This window comes from Cucumis melo, chromosome 10 (genome assembly GCF_025177605.1).
Source record: "Cucumis melo cultivar AY chromosome 10, USDA_Cmelo_AY_1.0, whole genome shotgun sequence".
NCBI classification, from domain to species: domain Eukaryota; kingdom Viridiplantae; phylum Streptophyta; class Magnoliopsida; order Cucurbitales; family Cucurbitaceae; genus Cucumis; species Cucumis melo.
Window position 1 is genome coordinate 5,521,793 of NC_066866.1, and position 17,120 is coordinate 5,538,912.

The following is a 17,120-nucleotide window of genomic DNA, read 5'->3' on the forward strand; positions in this document are numbered from 1 at the left end:
TTGGATCTCTAACTCCAAAGTTAGAAGGATAAGCATTAAGTTATACTCAATTTTCCATCTTGAGAGCAAAAAGGTTGATGGTTAGAGGTTCATGAACATACATTTTCCAATATTTCTATTCTCTAGTTTGATTCAACTTTTTAAAGTACATAGTTGCATCTAAGCTCTTTCATTGTTACATGTCTTATCCATTTGAGTCGCTTTTGTGGGCTCTTTAAGCTGTGGGTTCACCAAGTGGGTTGATCATTACAATTACTTTGCTTTATATTATTTTTTAAAGTTCTGCTAATGTCACTTTACCAAAAGTTTATCATCATGCCCGAAAAAGAAACAAAACATGCTAATTCTTATTAAATAAAGCTATGATGACTAGATTCAATGATTATTAAAAAGTAAATTCAATGGTATTTTTGCTATGTAGTGAAAAACGGTAAAGGTAGATTCATAAAACCATAACATATTTGGAGTTGTAACACTTCAAGCTGATAATTCAATTACTATAATGCAAAAATTATCTTAGCATAACAATAACAATAGATAGAAATTGAAGAATCTTTCTTCATATTTGGTGATTTTGAATCAAGTTTAAATTAACATCATCGTGAATTGAGACAACTCTTAAGATTTAGATATAAATTAATTTGTTCTTGAAAGTAAAACAAACTAAACTTATGTTTGAGCCATCGACAGATAAATGATATCTTATCCACAACTGTTTGTGCTATGTTCTCATTCGTTTAAAGAAAAAAAGGAAAAAGAATTGAACATAAGAGGATTGACAGCACCACTTCAATTTAGTGAAACTTCCAAAAACAGATTGAGAGAGTGAAGAGAGAAGAAAGCTCATTGGAGACAAAATTTGATATGAACCAAGAGACACTCCAATTCCAAATAAGAGAACATAAAACTCCAATACATTATGTTCTTCAATTTCTTTTTCTTTTACCAAATATCAAACACATACTCTGCAACACTGCACCCTGTCTAATTCTCAAGAGGCCTCGATACCTGGCTCCCGGATCTGAATTGAAGTTCTAGACAAAGTTGCCTCAAGTTCGTTTAGCTCGTCGAGATCCAGTTCGTCGTCATCGTCTTCATCCAAAAGAACGTCTTCAGAATCATCAACAGCATTTGTTGAGGTACTTGGTCCACCAGTTGAATTATCTTTGGCCTGAAATTGAACGTGGTTCATCAAAAAAAGAATCTTTTGGATCTTTCATGATTTGGACTGCTTAAAATAACAAATCAACTTGACATGGATTTTAAACGTAGGGTCAGACAAGTGCTTTAATTGGAACCAAAATCTTAATTAACAAAAAGAAAACACTTAAAGAAACCATTTATAGAAGAAATTATTTGAGAAGGTAACGTGACTAGTAACTTGTCGTCATTAGATATATTAGAGAGAAATTGATGGCTAATGTTTTTAGATGATTGTATTTCGCATCATAGAGCTTTTAATATTTTTAATGGTTTTCTCCTCCCTCCTCCCTTAATTTTCCGAACTTTCCTATTTGATCAACTTCTCCAGGCTATATTGTCCTTGATAACCAAATTTGGCAGTCACAAATCCAAAAGAATTCTTTTCCTTTGGAGATTTAAAACTTTTGTAGTTTCAAACAGCTTCCGCTTTCGTGTTGAGTCTGGCCTTTCTCACACCTACAAGACATTTGGCCCAACAACTTCTTGATTAAGTCGATTTAAACAACTTAATTTCAATACTAAATACTATTGAAGTTCGCACATTTATTAAAGATAAAATCTTACAACTATACAGTACCCCAAAATGCAAACTTTCATAACTCCACTCTGTGAGCCAATAAGACCCCTAGTAGCAAGGAGGATGTATGAGAGCATCCCGGCCATGACTTGGCTCAATGGATAGAAAGAAATAAGATTATCAGTCTCCTCAGTTCAGAAAGACTTTCCTCTTTTCTTGGTTTCTTGGTTTAAGGTCATTTGCACAAAAATCTCTCTAGCCTCGAACTACCAGGGCATGCCTTTAGGAAACCTTGCGTGCATGCTTTGTTTGCCAACGATTTACTTCTCAAATAATTTTACCAGTGGTTAAGATGTAAATAGACATACAGATCCTTCATTTATCCCAAATAGCATATTTATGATCTCAAGAAGGAAAGTTTATAAAGCTCTCCTTTGATTGTTATGTTGAAGCTTCCCACTGAATGCTACATCAATAGAGTTCCTTTCTCAAGATCCTGAAGCATTGAACAAAACCAACAGGTTTTTCCACTACTACAAGAGAGTTGAACTTCCTCAATTGAAATAGCACCTACGCTAGGCTGAATGAGGAAAATCACAGCTGTCTAGCGCCAAAATAATCACAGAAGATCCAAGTTTTGCAAGGGTATCTGCACAACTGTTTTCTCATGAGAGAAATCTTTAATATCTCTAAATTTGTGGTATCACATCTTTGGAAGAACAAAAGAGAAGCTGTAAAGATCCAAGAAGGCATTGTTGAAAGAAGATCCACCATTCAGGCTTGTCTTCAAACTTGTAAGGTTTTAAGGTGTACTATCAAACAAATCTTCATGATTAAGTCAAATAAAATTGATGGACTACATAGTGAGATTTCCTTACAATAAAACTACAACAGATTATCGAACTTCCAAGTATAAGGATATCAGCATTTGGACTGGAAGATGACTGAGAATTGGGATCTCATATTCATCACATATTCAGGGAGGATTGCAATTTTGATGGGAGCCTAGCGATCATTGGGCCAATGTAAAAACTAAGGAGCTCAGCTTAAAGAGAATGGCTATCAAGAAAATATTTCCGAAGAAAAGTCCCGTCGACAGAAAAATGGAGGTTGGCCAGCCTCAAATAAAAAGTTTGTTCGTCAGAAAAGCTAAGCTGATGGTAGCATTTGGAAGTTAAACAACCAAAGAAGTTTCACTTATAAACAATTGACAAGCAGTGGGACCCTATTTCAAGATCATTCTCCAATAAATTTTTTGAAGTCCAAAGTTCAGACAGTCAAAAGCTATTTGTATATGGTCCATCTCTAGAAGAGCAACCCTTGTTTTAAATCATTTGCCAAGCTCGTGAGTCCTTTGCAACCAAGATAATGAAAACAAAACCATCTCCGCCTCCTATGCTACTTATACCATATTTCCTGAGAAAATATGGATGTTCTTCAAATTGTGCACCTTCAAAACTGTAAACTCACAATAATTTTAATGATAAAAGTTTATTCAACCACAAAGTTAAAGGCCTTCAAATCAATGGGCTTATGCTGTCTGATTGAGGCAGTCTATGTTAGGGAGAAATGAGATTTACAAAATTTGTATGTGTTGGGTTAGGATTTTAACATGTTTTAAGCCTCAAAGGTCGTGGAACCTCATAAAGGAAGCATTCTAATTGCTATATTTAATATTACACCAACTAGAGAGCCTTTTAGTCACTCTCTTTGTCTCTTTGTGGCTAGAACTACTTGTCCTCCTTTTCTTACTCCTTTTTGGTGGACATTCTTTCTTGAACCACCAAAAAAAAAAAATTACAAACATACAAATATCACTCAAGAAACATAAAAATATATACACAAGATACTTCATAACAAATTCTAATTAATAATATTTATTTCATTGAGAAAAAGACAAAGAAAGTAGCATTTGCCTTATTAGTAACAGAAGCCACAAGTCACAATCATAAGCAAAAAAGTAGCAACCAATTTAACTCTTCCTCAAAAAGAAAATAACATTGAGGTTCATCAGAATTCTGTAAGTTATTTCAGACTGATTGGAGCACATGGAATAACTCAATTTTTCCTCATGATTAGAATTTTCCATCGCTAAGGTACCAAAAGGTCTGAACAATAAAGAAACTATTTCTTTCTTCAGATACCTCTACAATGGAATGTTTCATTAGCATATGGTAAACGCTAACATTCACCACCCATCCTTATATTCAAACAAAGGGATAGACACATACAAGTAATATCCAGAAACTTCAATGTTCGACTAAAAAATTCTTCAGCCAGACAGTGAAAGTAAATTTGATTTTGCAGGTTAATGACAAACTAAGGACCTGGTATACAGTAACCATTCACAACATAAACTAAGGCACTATTCACATGGCATAACTCATGAATAGAATCGAAAATGACTCTGAAGAAACAAACAATTTGTAATTTTGTATAAAATTCACAAATTGGGTTACCTTTGATTCGTCGGCTTCAGGTTCTTCTTCTCGCTGATATTTTTCGTATGCCTCAGCATCATCCACAAACAAGCTTGCATTTGCAAGAAACAACTCACGACCACTGGAAAAAGAAAAGAAAAAAAAAACTTATGTTACTATTAGTTACTATATATGCAAGTAATATTAACTATATGAGTAATCAATAAACCTCATGCGATCATTCTTAGCTCTCTCTGCTTGTTGTGCAGCCAAACCAGCATTTCTTTCATCCATCTTTTTCTTCTTCCATTGAAAGAAAAGCTCCGGAGTTATGGGAGTAGTGGTCTTGACTTTTGCACGCTAGGATAAGCAAATAAACAAAGTAAAAAGGAGGTAAAAAGATGTAGCGTGGAATTGAGACACCCCCCCCCCCCCCCCCCCAAACAAAAAAAAGGCTGCAAATTTCTTTTCAAGCCTTTCTTTATTTATTTGTATTAAAGTGTCAAAAGGAGAATCCAAGCCATCAGCTATTAGATTGAATCATCCTCACCTCATTCTCAATCTCTTCCTCTATGGCAATCTTTTGGCTCTCCTCTTCCAACAGTTCCTTCATTTGTGACTTTAAAACATATCCTGGAGGAAGAGCATGTCTATAGTGGCATTCTTTACCACCATTAGGACACACCCAAAACCAGCCATACTGCTTCTTTTCTACTGCTTCCAGAAAATACTTGCAGACCTGTAAATTATTCATTTTAAACAGATCATTATAATGGGATAATGAACATTAATCATTATCTCAACATGAGATCTACTATTGCAAGCAAGACACAGATGCCATAAAGACCACATGAATTTACGAAAAGTTGCATGCCAATCCAATATAAACAACATATTTCAATTGCTGGAGATTAGAACATAATACATGCTTTGAAAACACAAGTTCACAAAAATAATTCTAAAATCAAGTATTACCAATATGAGCTTTTTCTATTCACCAGCAAGCTTCACTTCTACAGTAACAAGCACATCAAGGTCAGTTCTTTCCAAACCAATCCCCTTGGACCTTCAAATTATAAGTTGATCAAAAATCCCAGGGCGTGCATACATTAAACAGGTACACGCCGAATTCTTAAAAAAAACCCTAACTTTTAATTCATGGAGTTTAGATATCATAACCTTGCCCAACAATGTAACCACAAGGAAATGCATTAAGTTCCAATTAATAAATAAAACATGGCTGAAGCCAATGCCTTGGATATGCAAAGTGTAAGCCCGAATCTCAAATGAGAAAGCATTAAACATAAACCAAAAACAAAAGTGAACGTGGATGTTTTATTTAACAATACAACAATTTCATATTATTCCTCAAGGAAATTCAAGGTGAAAAACTTTAGTGCGTTCTAGAAAAGGGGTAAGACTGTTACTCTTTAGGATCCAACAAAGAGATGATAAGGAAAAAAGGAATTGAATACTCGAGTTAATATGTCAGAACTAACAACATAAGGCATTACAAATTAACGTAAGAAGACTATGAAGGAGACATTAGAAACATACAATCTCAGTCGGCTTGTTGAGGTTATACTCGTTCTTTTTTGACTCGACAACCTTCTCCAACGTCTCTTGATCCCAGTCCTCCATCGTTTCTAAGGAAAAATTTCAAGCGTAATAATAAGAAGGTGTGAAATGAAAGCATATGGCTTGTAGAAAACAAAAATGTTAATCACTCACCTTCATCACGCTTATCACTGTATATATCAATCTTCTCACCCTTCCTCTGGACATTCAAATCATGTGAAAACTTGCATTTAAACCCTTTCGTACACTGTCCCACTTTAAAAAACTCACAAACTATAGACTTCGGATCAACACCTAACCAAACAACCAAAATCCAATATCACATCAGTTCAATGCAAAAGCATCGAAACAAACAACAAATCTCAACCCAAACTAACGACGAGATATAATAAAGCGCACGTACCAACGGGTACTTTGGGCTGACTAACAGCAATCTTAAACAAGTCATTCAACTCCTTCTCTTTAGCTTTTTCTTCCTCCTTCTTTTTCTGCTCAATACCAAAATAAATCCATCAGCTTCTTCTCGTTCCAAAAAGTAGAAAAAATAAAACTTGAAATTCAACATTTATTCATAACTGTCCCCTCGATTAACCAGAAGATTAAACTTGGATGAGAAACGTAGAAGTGACTCGGACCTTGGCAGCTACTTTAGTCGGGTCGACTTTTGGCTGGACGGATTGCTTGAGATTTTGAACATATTTCTGTACGTTTTTGCTCTTATTCTTGTTCTTGAGACCGAAAGTCTTGTCTTCAACAACCTTCTGCTTCTTCGCTAATTCGGCTTTCGATTGCTGCTTCGGCGGCATGCTTATTTCGCATTCAAAGTCGATTGATAGCCAGAAATAAAACGAAAATCGAAGATTAAAACAGAAAATTCGCTTAAATTATCGCGATGTTAGATGATTTAGGGTTTGTACGAACAGATGTATCAGAGCCTGTTCTTCTCTAACCTGAAAAATGGAGGACGGACGGGGAAGGCAAGATTTCGCTTTGTTGTGTCTCTAAATGACTATCGCGTCCTTCCCTCATTGTTAAATTGGGCCGACCGAATGATGGCCCAACGACTATTGGGCTCTAAAAGCTGGCGATCTTGTCTTGATCTTAGTGACTTTTTGCAGATTTGTGGGCCTTATATTTGGGCTGGAAGTTTTCTTTTATTTTTGGGCCACCTTTTTCACGAGGCCGAATTAAAACTCGAAAGGAGAGTTTAATCGATAGTTAACTCTCGAAAAACAAAAATTAATATCTCGTTTTTTTCTTGAACAAATAGTTGGTATTCGATTACGCACTTGTTGATCTTAATTCATCAAATAACAATGGATAGTTACAAATATAGTAATTATATTCAAAATAATCAAGTATATAACAACATTTTAAAAAATTGTAGATATAACAAAATCTATCGATATAGAAGTCTATCGCTGATATACCATGCAGCAAATGTTGGTCATTGATAAACTATAAGAGTCTATCAATGATATAAGTCTATCATAGATAGACTTTGTTATATTTGTAATTTTTTAAAAATATTTTTACATATTTAATAATTAATTTAAAGGTTGCTACCAATTATATATATATAATACATTTATTCTTTGTTTTATCTTTCACTATTTACTAGTTTTCAACCTTTTGTAAAACCTTAAATATAGTTTAAAAATATATATATCATGTTTGAAATTTTACCAATAATTTAAATATTTAGGAAAATGAAAATTGAGTAGATAAATAATAATAAACTTTAGAGAATTAAAATCAAAATTATCATCATATGAGACTTCTTTTTTCTTTTTCTTAAGTCAATTTGATTTTTGTAAGGTTTTTTGGAGAAGAAGTAGATAACAAATCTAAATAATCTCATAGATGAAAATAGTAATATAAGTTTAATTTTCTAACTGAGAATGAATATTGTGGATTATGACTTGGAATCTTCTTTTTCAACTATCTCAAGCATGCTTTGATAATCCACTAACATATAATAATATCTTGTAAGATGTTTAGTGAATCTATCATGAATTAAACTTGTTTCCTCTATACCTGTGATCTTTATTATCAATTGGGCCAACTCATAACGAGTTACGTGATTTTAAATGTTGATTTCACACTTTGATTAGACTAAATTGTAAAAATTTGAGGTGAATGTAAATACAATTCAACATACATAAAAAGTTTACTATTAACCTATGTTAGAGGAACGACTCACATCTACGAACAATATAAACACGCAAAACAAAACAAATTAATGCAAATAAATGGGAAAAATAAACAAATAATATTTCCATCAATTTTTGAGGTTCTAACTTATTCACTGAAAAAATGTTCAATTCATTGTGTCATTTATTCTTATGTGTCAAGTTATTTGTTATTAGCTCAATTAAGTAATAAACTAATAGTATTAATCATACAAATGTGATAAGTAAGAAACGGTTAACAAATAATACTTTATTGGTGGTCGGAGATAAAATCACCATGTCCTTAGTTGTTGTAATTAAAAAGTTAAGACATGATTTAAACAACATATTACTTGTATAATCAAAATTAATGGTTTAACTCTTTCGTAATTATCTAGTCGGAGAAAATAAGCTTAATTTTTTTTTTTTAAAAAAAAGAGAAACAATTACGTCTAAATTAATATTAGGGGTTTAAAAATTAGAATTACTCTAAACTGCATTTCCTTATGATAAATTAATATTTTTCATTTAAATTATGAACTAAAGAAATAGGAGTCAAAGGAGATTTAAGAAAATTGGACCAAGTTTTAATGAATTTCCATTTCTATCCTTCCCGGCCAGGGTCTTCAAACCCAAAGCAGTGATAAGATAAGCCCCAGACTCAGCTCTGTCCTCTCTTCTTCTTCTTCTTTCCCAAACCTCTTAAATTCCGCCATGGAAGCTTCTCTTATAAGCTTTACATCCTTCACACCTCCTCCTTCTTCTCAAATTCTAACCCTAAACCGACCCACAAACCCGTTGTCCTTCTCTCTTCCCCGCCATTCCACCAATCAAACCCGCCATTATCGTGGTCTCAAGGTTGCCGCCGCCATTTCCCGCACTAAGAAAGAAGAAACCGTCGAAACAGTCAAACAACAGCTCGAAGACTGCTATCTATTGGCTGGAATCAAGTACAAAGGCTTCACCGTCAAGGAATTTCAAGAACTCCGTCGATCTCTTCCCGAAACCTCAAAACTCATTGTCGCTAAAAACACGCTCGTTCTTAAAGCGATTGAAGGGACATCTTGGGAAGCTCTAAAGCCCTGTATGAAGGGCATGAATGTTTGGTTATTTGTTCACTCTGAGGAAATTCCGGCCGCGATTAAGCCTTATAGGGATTTCCAGAAGGAGAAGAAGCTCGAGGATAATGATTTCACTGGAGCGGTTTTCGAGGGGAAATTTTATGGGCCGGATGAATTCAAGGCGTTAGAGACAATGCCGTCGAGAGCGGAGGTTTATGCTAAAATGTTGGGTCTGTTGCAGGCTCCTGCGTCAAGCTTGGTCGGAACGATACAGGCTCCGGCGAGGGAATTGTTGATGGTTTTGAAAGCATACGTGCAGAAATTGGAGGAGCAAGGCGGCGGCGGCGGGCAGTAATGTACATAGAAGAAGAGCTTCCATTGTTACCTGTAAGTTAATATGAAAACCCCCTTCTGAATTAGCTGCCTACAGCAAGATGTATGATTGATTTCCTTTTTTTTGGCCTCCTTGGGTTATCAATATAAAGTTGTTATGAGGAGAAATAGTAACTCTATGAGAAATGAGCATTGTAGAATCGGTGTAAAGTTGAAATTCATTGTAAGCTTTTGATTTTTCACAAGCCTAATGATCAATTTATAAGCTTTCCATTACTGGTGTCTGCCATAGGTTTTGAACATAGGGAAAAGATCGATGTTGAGGTACCGTTTGCTAACTGTTTGGTTTTTGAAAGTTGCGTTCGTTATGTCTGAAGTTTTTTATGTTAGTTTTAATCTCTACTAAGAAAATAACCATTTGAAATCATAGTCAATATCTACAGAAAAAAAAAAACAAGTTTGTAAAAGCTTTTATATAGACAGAGATGAAGAAGTAAAATTTTATTGATCAGAATCATGAGATGAAACTAGAAAAGGAGAAATCCTATCCTGTAGATTACAAAAAACTTCTCTAATTGGTGAAGGTAAGAAAAACTTGATAATCTTGTTCCTTATCTGTGAAAACACGATAGTTTGGTTCAAGCTATGTGGACCGAAGCAAAGCCCCCGTACGAAATTTAGCCCGAGAGTTTCTCCTTTTCTAATGGATAACAATTGAGCAAGAGAAAGAATGTCCCTAAGGTGCAAAGTGACGGCAATCCGCGAACCAAATTCACCAAGTATGAAATCCCAGAAAAACTTAGCTTGCTTAATATGAATGTAAAAAGGGTCATTTTTAAAAATAACAAAATAAACCAAAATATTTGAGATTATCAATGTCTATCGTTGATAGAAATCTAAGATTTTGCTATATTTTGTAAATATTTTCAACATTTTGTCGTTTATAATAATTTTCCAATGTAAAAACTACATTTCTTTCAAAACTTTGGATTTTGAAAATAATTCTAAAAAATAGATAATGAAACCATGAATGAAAAACCAAATGGTATCAAACAAAGCTGAGTTGTTTTGTTATATTTAAACAGCTCTTAGTGTTGCATTGTAAATCTATGTGTTCTAACTTGCTGTTGGACTTACCTGATTATGGTGCTTGGCTGCTAGCTTCTATTGTATGTCTATTTAACGGCTGTGCTTTTCAGTTGGCGAATTTGGCTTTGCTTTCTAAAGTAATGCTTTGGGGGTGAAACACTCTTGTTCTTTTTATAAGCGTTTTGCAGTGTTATTGGAAATTCCAAATTCACTCTCTACTATGTTACCAAACATCCTGAGAATTTTGAGTTTTTCTAATTAGCTAAAAATACACTATTCATTATTCCAAATATTCAAAACTAGGGGTAACCATCGGTCAGTTGGAGTCGGTTTTTCGACTGAACCGACTATGGTCGGTAGTAAATGATAAAACGACATCGACCGTTGATGAGTAAATGCCAGTCGGTTTGACACTTCAAAATATTTTTTGGAATTTCTCGATTTGGAACTTTTTCAAACTGACTTCGGTTTGGTTGGTCGGCTTAGTTTTTCGATCTACCATACTCACCCCAATCAAAACCCATTTAAAAACTGTGTTAAAACCTTTAACAAAGATTTCAAAGGATTGCTTGGATGGCTTGAGAAGTGGCACTAAAAAGTGCTGGTTAGAAAGCAAGCTAAATTCTAGCTTCTGTGACTCTATGAAGTGACTTAGCCACACATTCCCCAAATGGAAGTTGTTAACTTTGGTTCAATTTGTGTGATGGGTGATCATATTAGAGAAGCTTGATCAGCCACGCATGTGGGAAATAAGTTCTTTTAGAATTTCAGGACTCAACCTTAAAGCTGTCCTAACTTTCAACTGTTTGTTCGCTTATTTGACTGATATTATGTAAGTTTGTTCAATAAAGTTTTTCCGAGTCGTACATTTTGTCACACTTAAGTGAAGCCTTTGTAGGATTTCTAGTATATATTTTTTGCTGTTTTACGCAGGGTTGATTTTAGCTTCGATCACTTTGACTAGCCTTTGCACTTCTGTGAAAATTTTGATAGGCCTGTCTGGTTATTTTCTTTCCTATTGGTTTAGAATGGGTAATGTGACTTAAAACAATAGAATTTATGGTTTAGAATTCAAGGTTCAGTTGTTATTCGAGCAGAGGGAAAAAATTCAGATGGTGGTTCCTAGACCCTGCGTATTTTATTTCCTTTGTTCTCTTGAAACACTACCTATTGATATAAACTGAAAACCAATAGTTGGGCGTTGGTTCAATCCCAAGATTGATGCAACTGAACGATATACACCCCTAGTTTTTGAGCTAGTAGACTTCAAAGATGTTTGGCTTAGGGTGGACTTGTGTAGTTTGGACTCTAGAGTTGAAAGAAACAAAATCCTAAGGTTATAATTGACCCACACGCACAAGTTATTAACGTGTTAATTAGTTGGGATATGTTTAAATTGATTCTTTGACTTTGAAGAATCTACTAAAGTGGTAGGCAAACATTCTTTTGTAAGGAGTCTTTCAATAAGTCCGAAATGTCATTTTCTTTAACAATATGTGAGGTATGGGATATTGGCTCCGAAATCAATAGCAAAAATTCATGTCTATTAAATTAAGCTCATGTTGACTCGAAGTGTCACTTTTACTACTCAACAATCTTTTATCATAACATGTAAACTTTTATCATAACATGTAAACTTTATAATAATGTTCTCAGAACGAATGAATTAACGAATATAAACACTTACGTAATTTAAATTTTATAATAACAGGTTCAAAGTGGTGAGATTATAGTTTGTTTTTAAAGCATTAAACCTTCTAATAATTATTTAATTATTTTAATTTTAATTTCTACTTTTTTTAATTGTGATTTTATTTGTATCTATCGTTAATAAGTTATGGAATTTCTTAAATATTTTAGACCATCTTGCTAGATTGTTTTTTACTAATATTAATCCACTTAAAAAGTACACTACGATAATGTAATAAAATTTAAAAGTTAAATAAGATTTCTGTGAGATCAATAATATGTGAGAGATTGATAACACCTACTTTTATATCAATCAACCCTAAGTTTTAGTTATAGTGAAAAAAACAAAAGAATTTGTTGTCGTTTTCTACAATTTTATTTCAATTTCAAAAACAAATTTTCCCCCAATAAGAATCAAACAAATTCTTATATATCTATAAATATTTTCTAATAAGTTTACAAAGAACATAGGTAGTGCTAGGCAGTACCCATTTTCATGTATTCCTTTTAATTACAAATAAAATAAAATAAAAATTAATTTTTATCACAAGTTGATATTCAACATATTACAAAAATGAATATAGTCGGAAATATACTTTAAATTATTTTGCTTTGCTAATCAAATAATATAGACATGTTTTGTAATAAATATCAATACATCATCTTACCTCTTATTCAATTATTTACTCTCTAACTTAACATAACTATTTATTCTCTAACTTAACATGTGAGGTGGGACTATGATGGTACTTTTTTAATTTTTACAAGTTGGAACTTTGAAATTCACGAAAGAACTATTTTTAAATATAGTAAAATAAACTAAATAATACAAAAATATTACCATTTATCTATAATAAATCTCTATATACTAAGATAGACAATTATATTTGTATATTGTAGATAGATTGAAATTTTATCATTTGATAAGTAAATGAACACTTTTTATTAATAACAAACCAAACAAAATTTTAGTCACCAAATCACTTCTTTCCAAGCAATCAAACATTCCTTGTTTAGTAAGAGTAGAATTTTGAGAGAAAGTAATGTTATTTAGGTAAATTTTGAATTTGATTACAATGTTCTAAATGGATTTTGCTTTTTCGTCCAAAATAATTTAGGTTCGAAGGACCACAACAAAAAGTAAAGTAGAATTGAGGGACCGAAATTAAAAAGTAATTACACATTTTCATCGTGAGAAAATTTAGAGTGTAAGATCTTTTTTGTTAATTGAAAAGGAAAGCCACCGCGTTCGCAAGAAGGATTTTCAAACCGAACTTGGTTTCGAAGAGCAAAGCCAAAGCACTTTTTTTTTTTTTTTCCTTCTATTTGCAAAAACTCCCAAATCTGCACCGTCCACTCATGGCGGTGCTCAACCGCTTTGCCGGAGCGAGGGCGCCGGCGACCTTCTATTCTTCCATGTTTAACTATTATGCTCTGTGGAAGGCCTTTTCTTCTTCTTCTTTGAGTTCTGAAGTTGACCTTAAATCGATTCTGCTGAGCCGGAGTTCATCTTCGCGGCCTGATCGTCCGATGGATAGGAATGTGCAGTGGGTTTTTCTGGGCTGTCCTGGTGTTGGGAAAGGGACTTATGCATCTCGACTTTCCAGTTTGCTTGGTGTTCCTCATATCGCCACCGGTGATCTCGTCCGTGAGGAGCTTTCCTCCTCTGGTCCTCTTGCTTCTCAGGTTTTGTTTATTTATTTTTGTTTGGGTTTTTTTTTTTTTTTTGAGAATTTTGAAGTGTTGTGTTCAATTGTGTTCAATTTGATCTGAGTTTTGGCTGTTTTGAAGTGGCTATGTGCGTTTAGTTTCGGAACTTGAAAATAACTGAGAGATCGAATTGACTGTGATTCATGAGATGAAACCCGTTTTTCATTAGAGAAATTATCTTTGAAATAGTGATTCGTTTATTGAGTTGACAATTGTGATCATGAACGATGTTGTATCGAGCATTTCATTTGGTTATCTTGCTTTTGGAAACCAAAGGAATTTTTAAATTTCTGTTCTTGAAAGAACGCTGAAATTCATGAGGGATTCTTCTTTCTCTTGGGTACTTTCTGATTCACAATCTGATTCAGAGTGGACCAAACCAAACGAACTTTTCAAGCGATCACGTACAAGAATTACACTGAAGTGATCTTTTGGCATTTCTTGTAAATTCATGAAACACTTCTATGCATGTAAGAATTTTTTCGCCTACGTTTGGATTTGGAGTATCATTTCTGTATGATTAATGCAATGCTATATAACTCCTATGGTTTGGAAAATCCACATCTTAACTAATTAGACCGAGTAAACGAAGTTCTTTAGAAGTGAATTTCTTCAGAAAGACTATAATAAGTTTGAAGGAGAAAATGTATGACCTTCACTTTGAAGCAATATGTTCTTGATTGCCTTTTCCTTGAACCCTTTTTATTCATACCTCAAAGTTTTGCAGCTCGCAGAGATTGTTAGTCAAGGAAAATTGGTTTCAGATGAAATTATATTTGATTTATTATCCAAACGTCTTCGAGCTAGTGAAGCTAAGGGTGAATCTGGCTTTATTCTTGATGGTTTCCCTCGGACTATTAGACAAGCGGTGAGATCTTTATTGTATGCAAAAATCTTATTTGATTCCTATCTGTTGAATGGTTGCTCAATTACAGGTCTTGGTTGGAAAAAAATCCTTCTCTTGATGTTCTCCTAGGGATCAGGATTTTTGCATTTCTCTTTGCGAATGGGTTGATATGGTTCCTTGACTTTTTTTGTAATAATTGTGCAAGGACCTCTTTTTCCTAAAAAAGAATGGTAGTTTGTATAACATGGAAATGCTTGTTTTGGGATGATAGATAAATCTTTGATTTCCACTAATAAAATTCATTTCTTATTCTTGTGGCAAAAGTTGGTAAAGTTTATTTATATATTGGCTAGCCATTAATGCGGTTTGTATGCAGCTCATTTTTCCTTTTGTTTCTCAGGAAATATTAGAAGGGGTCACTGATGTTGATTTGGTGGTTAATCTAAAACTGCGAGAAGAAGCACTGCTCGCAAAATGTCTTGGTCGGAGAATATGCAGCGAGTGTGGAGGAAATTACAACATTACATGTATTGAAATCAAGGATAAGGAAGGCAGACCTGAATTATACATGGCTCCCCTTCTTCCTCCCCCTAACTGTGCATCTAAACTTATCACACGATCTGATGATACTGAAGCAATTGTGAAGGAACGACTCCGAATATACAAAGAAACGGTACGAGTTCATTACCAGAAGTTTACTTACCAATTTGGTGGCATGAATTAAATGATGCAAATCTTCTCTTAAAATTAAAGCAAGTGCTCTTTAATGGGTTTTTACAATTTTTTTAAAACGTTTATCATGGTGAAAACAAAATTATTTTCTCACGGAGGACACTATCATTCATGAAACTTCATAGATAAGTTAAAGAAAATGGATGGTTCCTTTGATGCTTTCTTTTTACATGGGCATTGCATCTTGTGTGCTGCATGATCATGCGTGTGAAAGCTCTGTGCGAGTCAGGTCAGCAACTGACTTGTTATGTGCAAACATGTCGACATCACATGGCTGATCCTGACTACATTGTTCATCTTCACAATTTATTTGTAGACTCCATTGATTGAATCATGCTTATTTAGAATAGTTCTTGCAGAGTCAACCTGTTGAGGATTTCTACCGTAGGCGAGGAAAGCTATTAGAGTTTGATCTTCCCGGAGGGATTCCCGAATCCTGGCCAAAGTTGCTTCAAGCACTTAATCTTGAGGACCTCAACCACAATCAATCAGCTGCAGCCTAAAGTATGGTTCTTTCTTGTATGGTAGTCAATATAACATATATTCTTTTGCATTTGAAATTAAGTGCACTCTTACTGCTTTTTATTAGCTCAAAGTTGGAGTAAATAAAATTGTAATAACTGGGAAGTGGGTACACTCTTGTATTAATAATAGCATTAGTCTTTTTTGAAAACTAAAAATTAGAATTGTCAATAGATATTTTCTATAGAAGAATAGCCTAATGATGTAATCTCTTTCACAGATATTTTGATTCTGTTCTGTTGAACATCTGCTTAAAGTGATAATATTATAGTTTCAGTTTGATCATTTATATAATAATTAATTTGTTCAAAAATTAATTTTGATTATTTTTAGTTCATATAGTTATTGGAATTGTATTGTAATGCAAGTGAGGATCTTGAAAGTTAAGAAGGGGCCAGGAAAAAGAAAGAGAAAAATTGAATCAAATTCCAAAAATTAAAGGCCAAAACGAAAGATGAATACTAATTTTGAAGATGAAACCACATTTGAGCTTGAATGTCGAAAATCCATTAGTAAAAAAACTAAAAATCAGTGGTCAAACCCTCCTGCTAGTGAACAACTTGTAATAACGAGATTTTGGTTTTATTTAGGAAATTCATGCTACAATTGTTGGAATTTAATTTTAATGACATAAATTCGTAATTTATAGTTTAGAATTATATTTTATTGACATTTATAGTTTAAAATTATATTTCATTCAATAAAGTGGTTGCTAAAAAGTTATTAGTGAGATTGAATACTATAATTTTGAATTCAATAAACTAAGATTACGAGACTATCTTTAATAGATCTACTTGATATAAAGATATAAACGTGGATCAAATTCGAGTATATTGCCTAAACGGTCTATAGTATATGAAAAGGCTAGATGCTTTATTATGAGCATACTAAGGATATGATCTACTTTTTAATTAATATAAACACATGGAAGTGAGGGTATATGGAAGTGAAAGTGAGAATATTCTATGTAAAGAGCATGGAAGGAAGTGAGGGTATGAGGGTATATGGAAGTGAGAGTATTTTATGTAAAGAGCTTAGATGAGACTGGAACCGTATAAAACTAACTAAAACTAACTATTGGAACCATGGTTATAACATCCATATGATGTATAAGACTGTCTATTCGGATTACTGATGATTTAGGTAATCCTAAGCTAACTATAAACTTTTATTTACATAAAATTTCTTTAGATCTGTATAGGTGAGGACGGTGCAACAACTCAACAACGCTAGCTCAATAAGCTCTCC

General features: G+C 33.6%; 3 protein-coding genes across 6 annotated transcripts; 2 read left to right on the forward strand and 1 right to left on the reverse strand.

The window, feature by feature from the left end:
- Nucleotides 1–858: 858 nt before the first annotated feature.
- LOC103488739 (zinc finger CCCH domain-containing protein 11) lies at nt 859–6,710 on the reverse strand. The gene is made up of 8 exons (XM_008447616.3): nt 6,354–6,710; nt 6,122–6,206; nt 5,872–6,012; nt 5,698–5,786; nt 4,691–4,879; nt 4,370–4,500; nt 4,180–4,282; nt 859–1,171 (listed from the first exon to the last, which is right to left on the reverse strand). The coding sequence occupies exons 1-8, from the start codon at nt 6,522–6,524 to the stop codon at nt 992–994; spliced, it is 1,089 nt and encodes a 362-aa protein (XP_008445838.1). The 5' UTR covers nt 6,525–6,710; the 3' UTR covers nt 859–991.
- Nucleotides 6,711–8,486: 1,776 nt separating this feature from the next.
- Nucleotides 8,487–9,559, forward strand: LOC103488738 (50S ribosomal protein L10, chloroplastic). The gene has a single exon (XM_008447615.3). It carries the CDS (start codon nt 8,604–8,606, stop codon nt 9,303–9,305), a length of 702 nt encoding a protein of 233 aa, XP_008445837.1. The 5' UTR covers nt 8,487–8,603; the 3' UTR covers nt 9,306–9,559.
- Nucleotides 9,560–13,220: 3,661 nt separating this feature from the next.
- LOC103488737 (probable adenylate kinase 6, chloroplastic) lies at nt 13,221–16,169 on the forward strand. 4 transcript variants are annotated; one of them, XM_008447612.3, is made up of 4 exons: nt 13,221–13,747; nt 14,499–14,639; nt 15,019–15,291; nt 15,710–16,169. In XM_008447612.3, exons 1-4 carry the CDS (start codon nt 13,421–13,423, stop codon nt 15,851–15,853), a joined length of 885 nt encoding a protein of 294 aa, XP_008445834.2. In that variant the 5' UTR covers nt 13,221–13,420; the 3' UTR covers nt 15,854–16,169. The 4 variants fall into 4 exon arrangements, with proteins under 4 accessions (XP_008445834.2, XP_050947301.1, XP_008445833.2 ...); XM_008447611.3 differs by having other exon boundaries at nt 13,275–13,747; nt 15,701–16,169; XM_051091344.1 differs by lacking the exon at nt 14,499–14,639 and having other exon boundaries at nt 13,245–13,747.
- The last annotated feature ends 951 nt before the right edge of the window (nt 16,170–17,120 follow it).

Coding starts and splice junctions, on each gene's coding strand:
- LOC103488739 (XM_008447616.3), bottom strand. CDS start 6,524: ATGCCGCCGAAGCAGCAATCGAAAGCCGAATTAGCGAAGAAGCAGAAG. Junction 6,013..6,121: donor TCAGCCCAAAGTACCCGTTG/GTACGTGCGCTT, acceptor TTGTTTGGTTAG/GTGTTGATCCGAAGTCTATA. Junction 5,787..5,871: donor CAGTGATAAGCGTGATGAAG/GTGAGTGATTAA, acceptor ATTTTTCCTTAG/AAACGATGGAGGACTGGGAT.
- LOC103488737 (XM_008447611.3), top strand. CDS start 13,421: ATGGCGGTGCTCAACCGCTTTGCCGGAGCGAGGGCGCCGGCGACCTTC. Junction 14,640..15,018: donor CTCGGACTATTAGACAAGCG/GTGAGATCTTTA, acceptor TTTGTTTCTCAG/GAAATATTAGAAGGGGTCAC. Junction 15,292..15,700: donor TCCGAATATACAAAGAAACG/GTACGAGTTCAT, acceptor TATTTAGAATAG/TTCTTGCAGAGTCAACCTGT.
- LOC103488738 (XM_008447615.3), top strand. CDS start 8,604: ATGGAAGCTTCTCTTATAAGCTTTACATCCTTCACACCTCCTCCTTCT.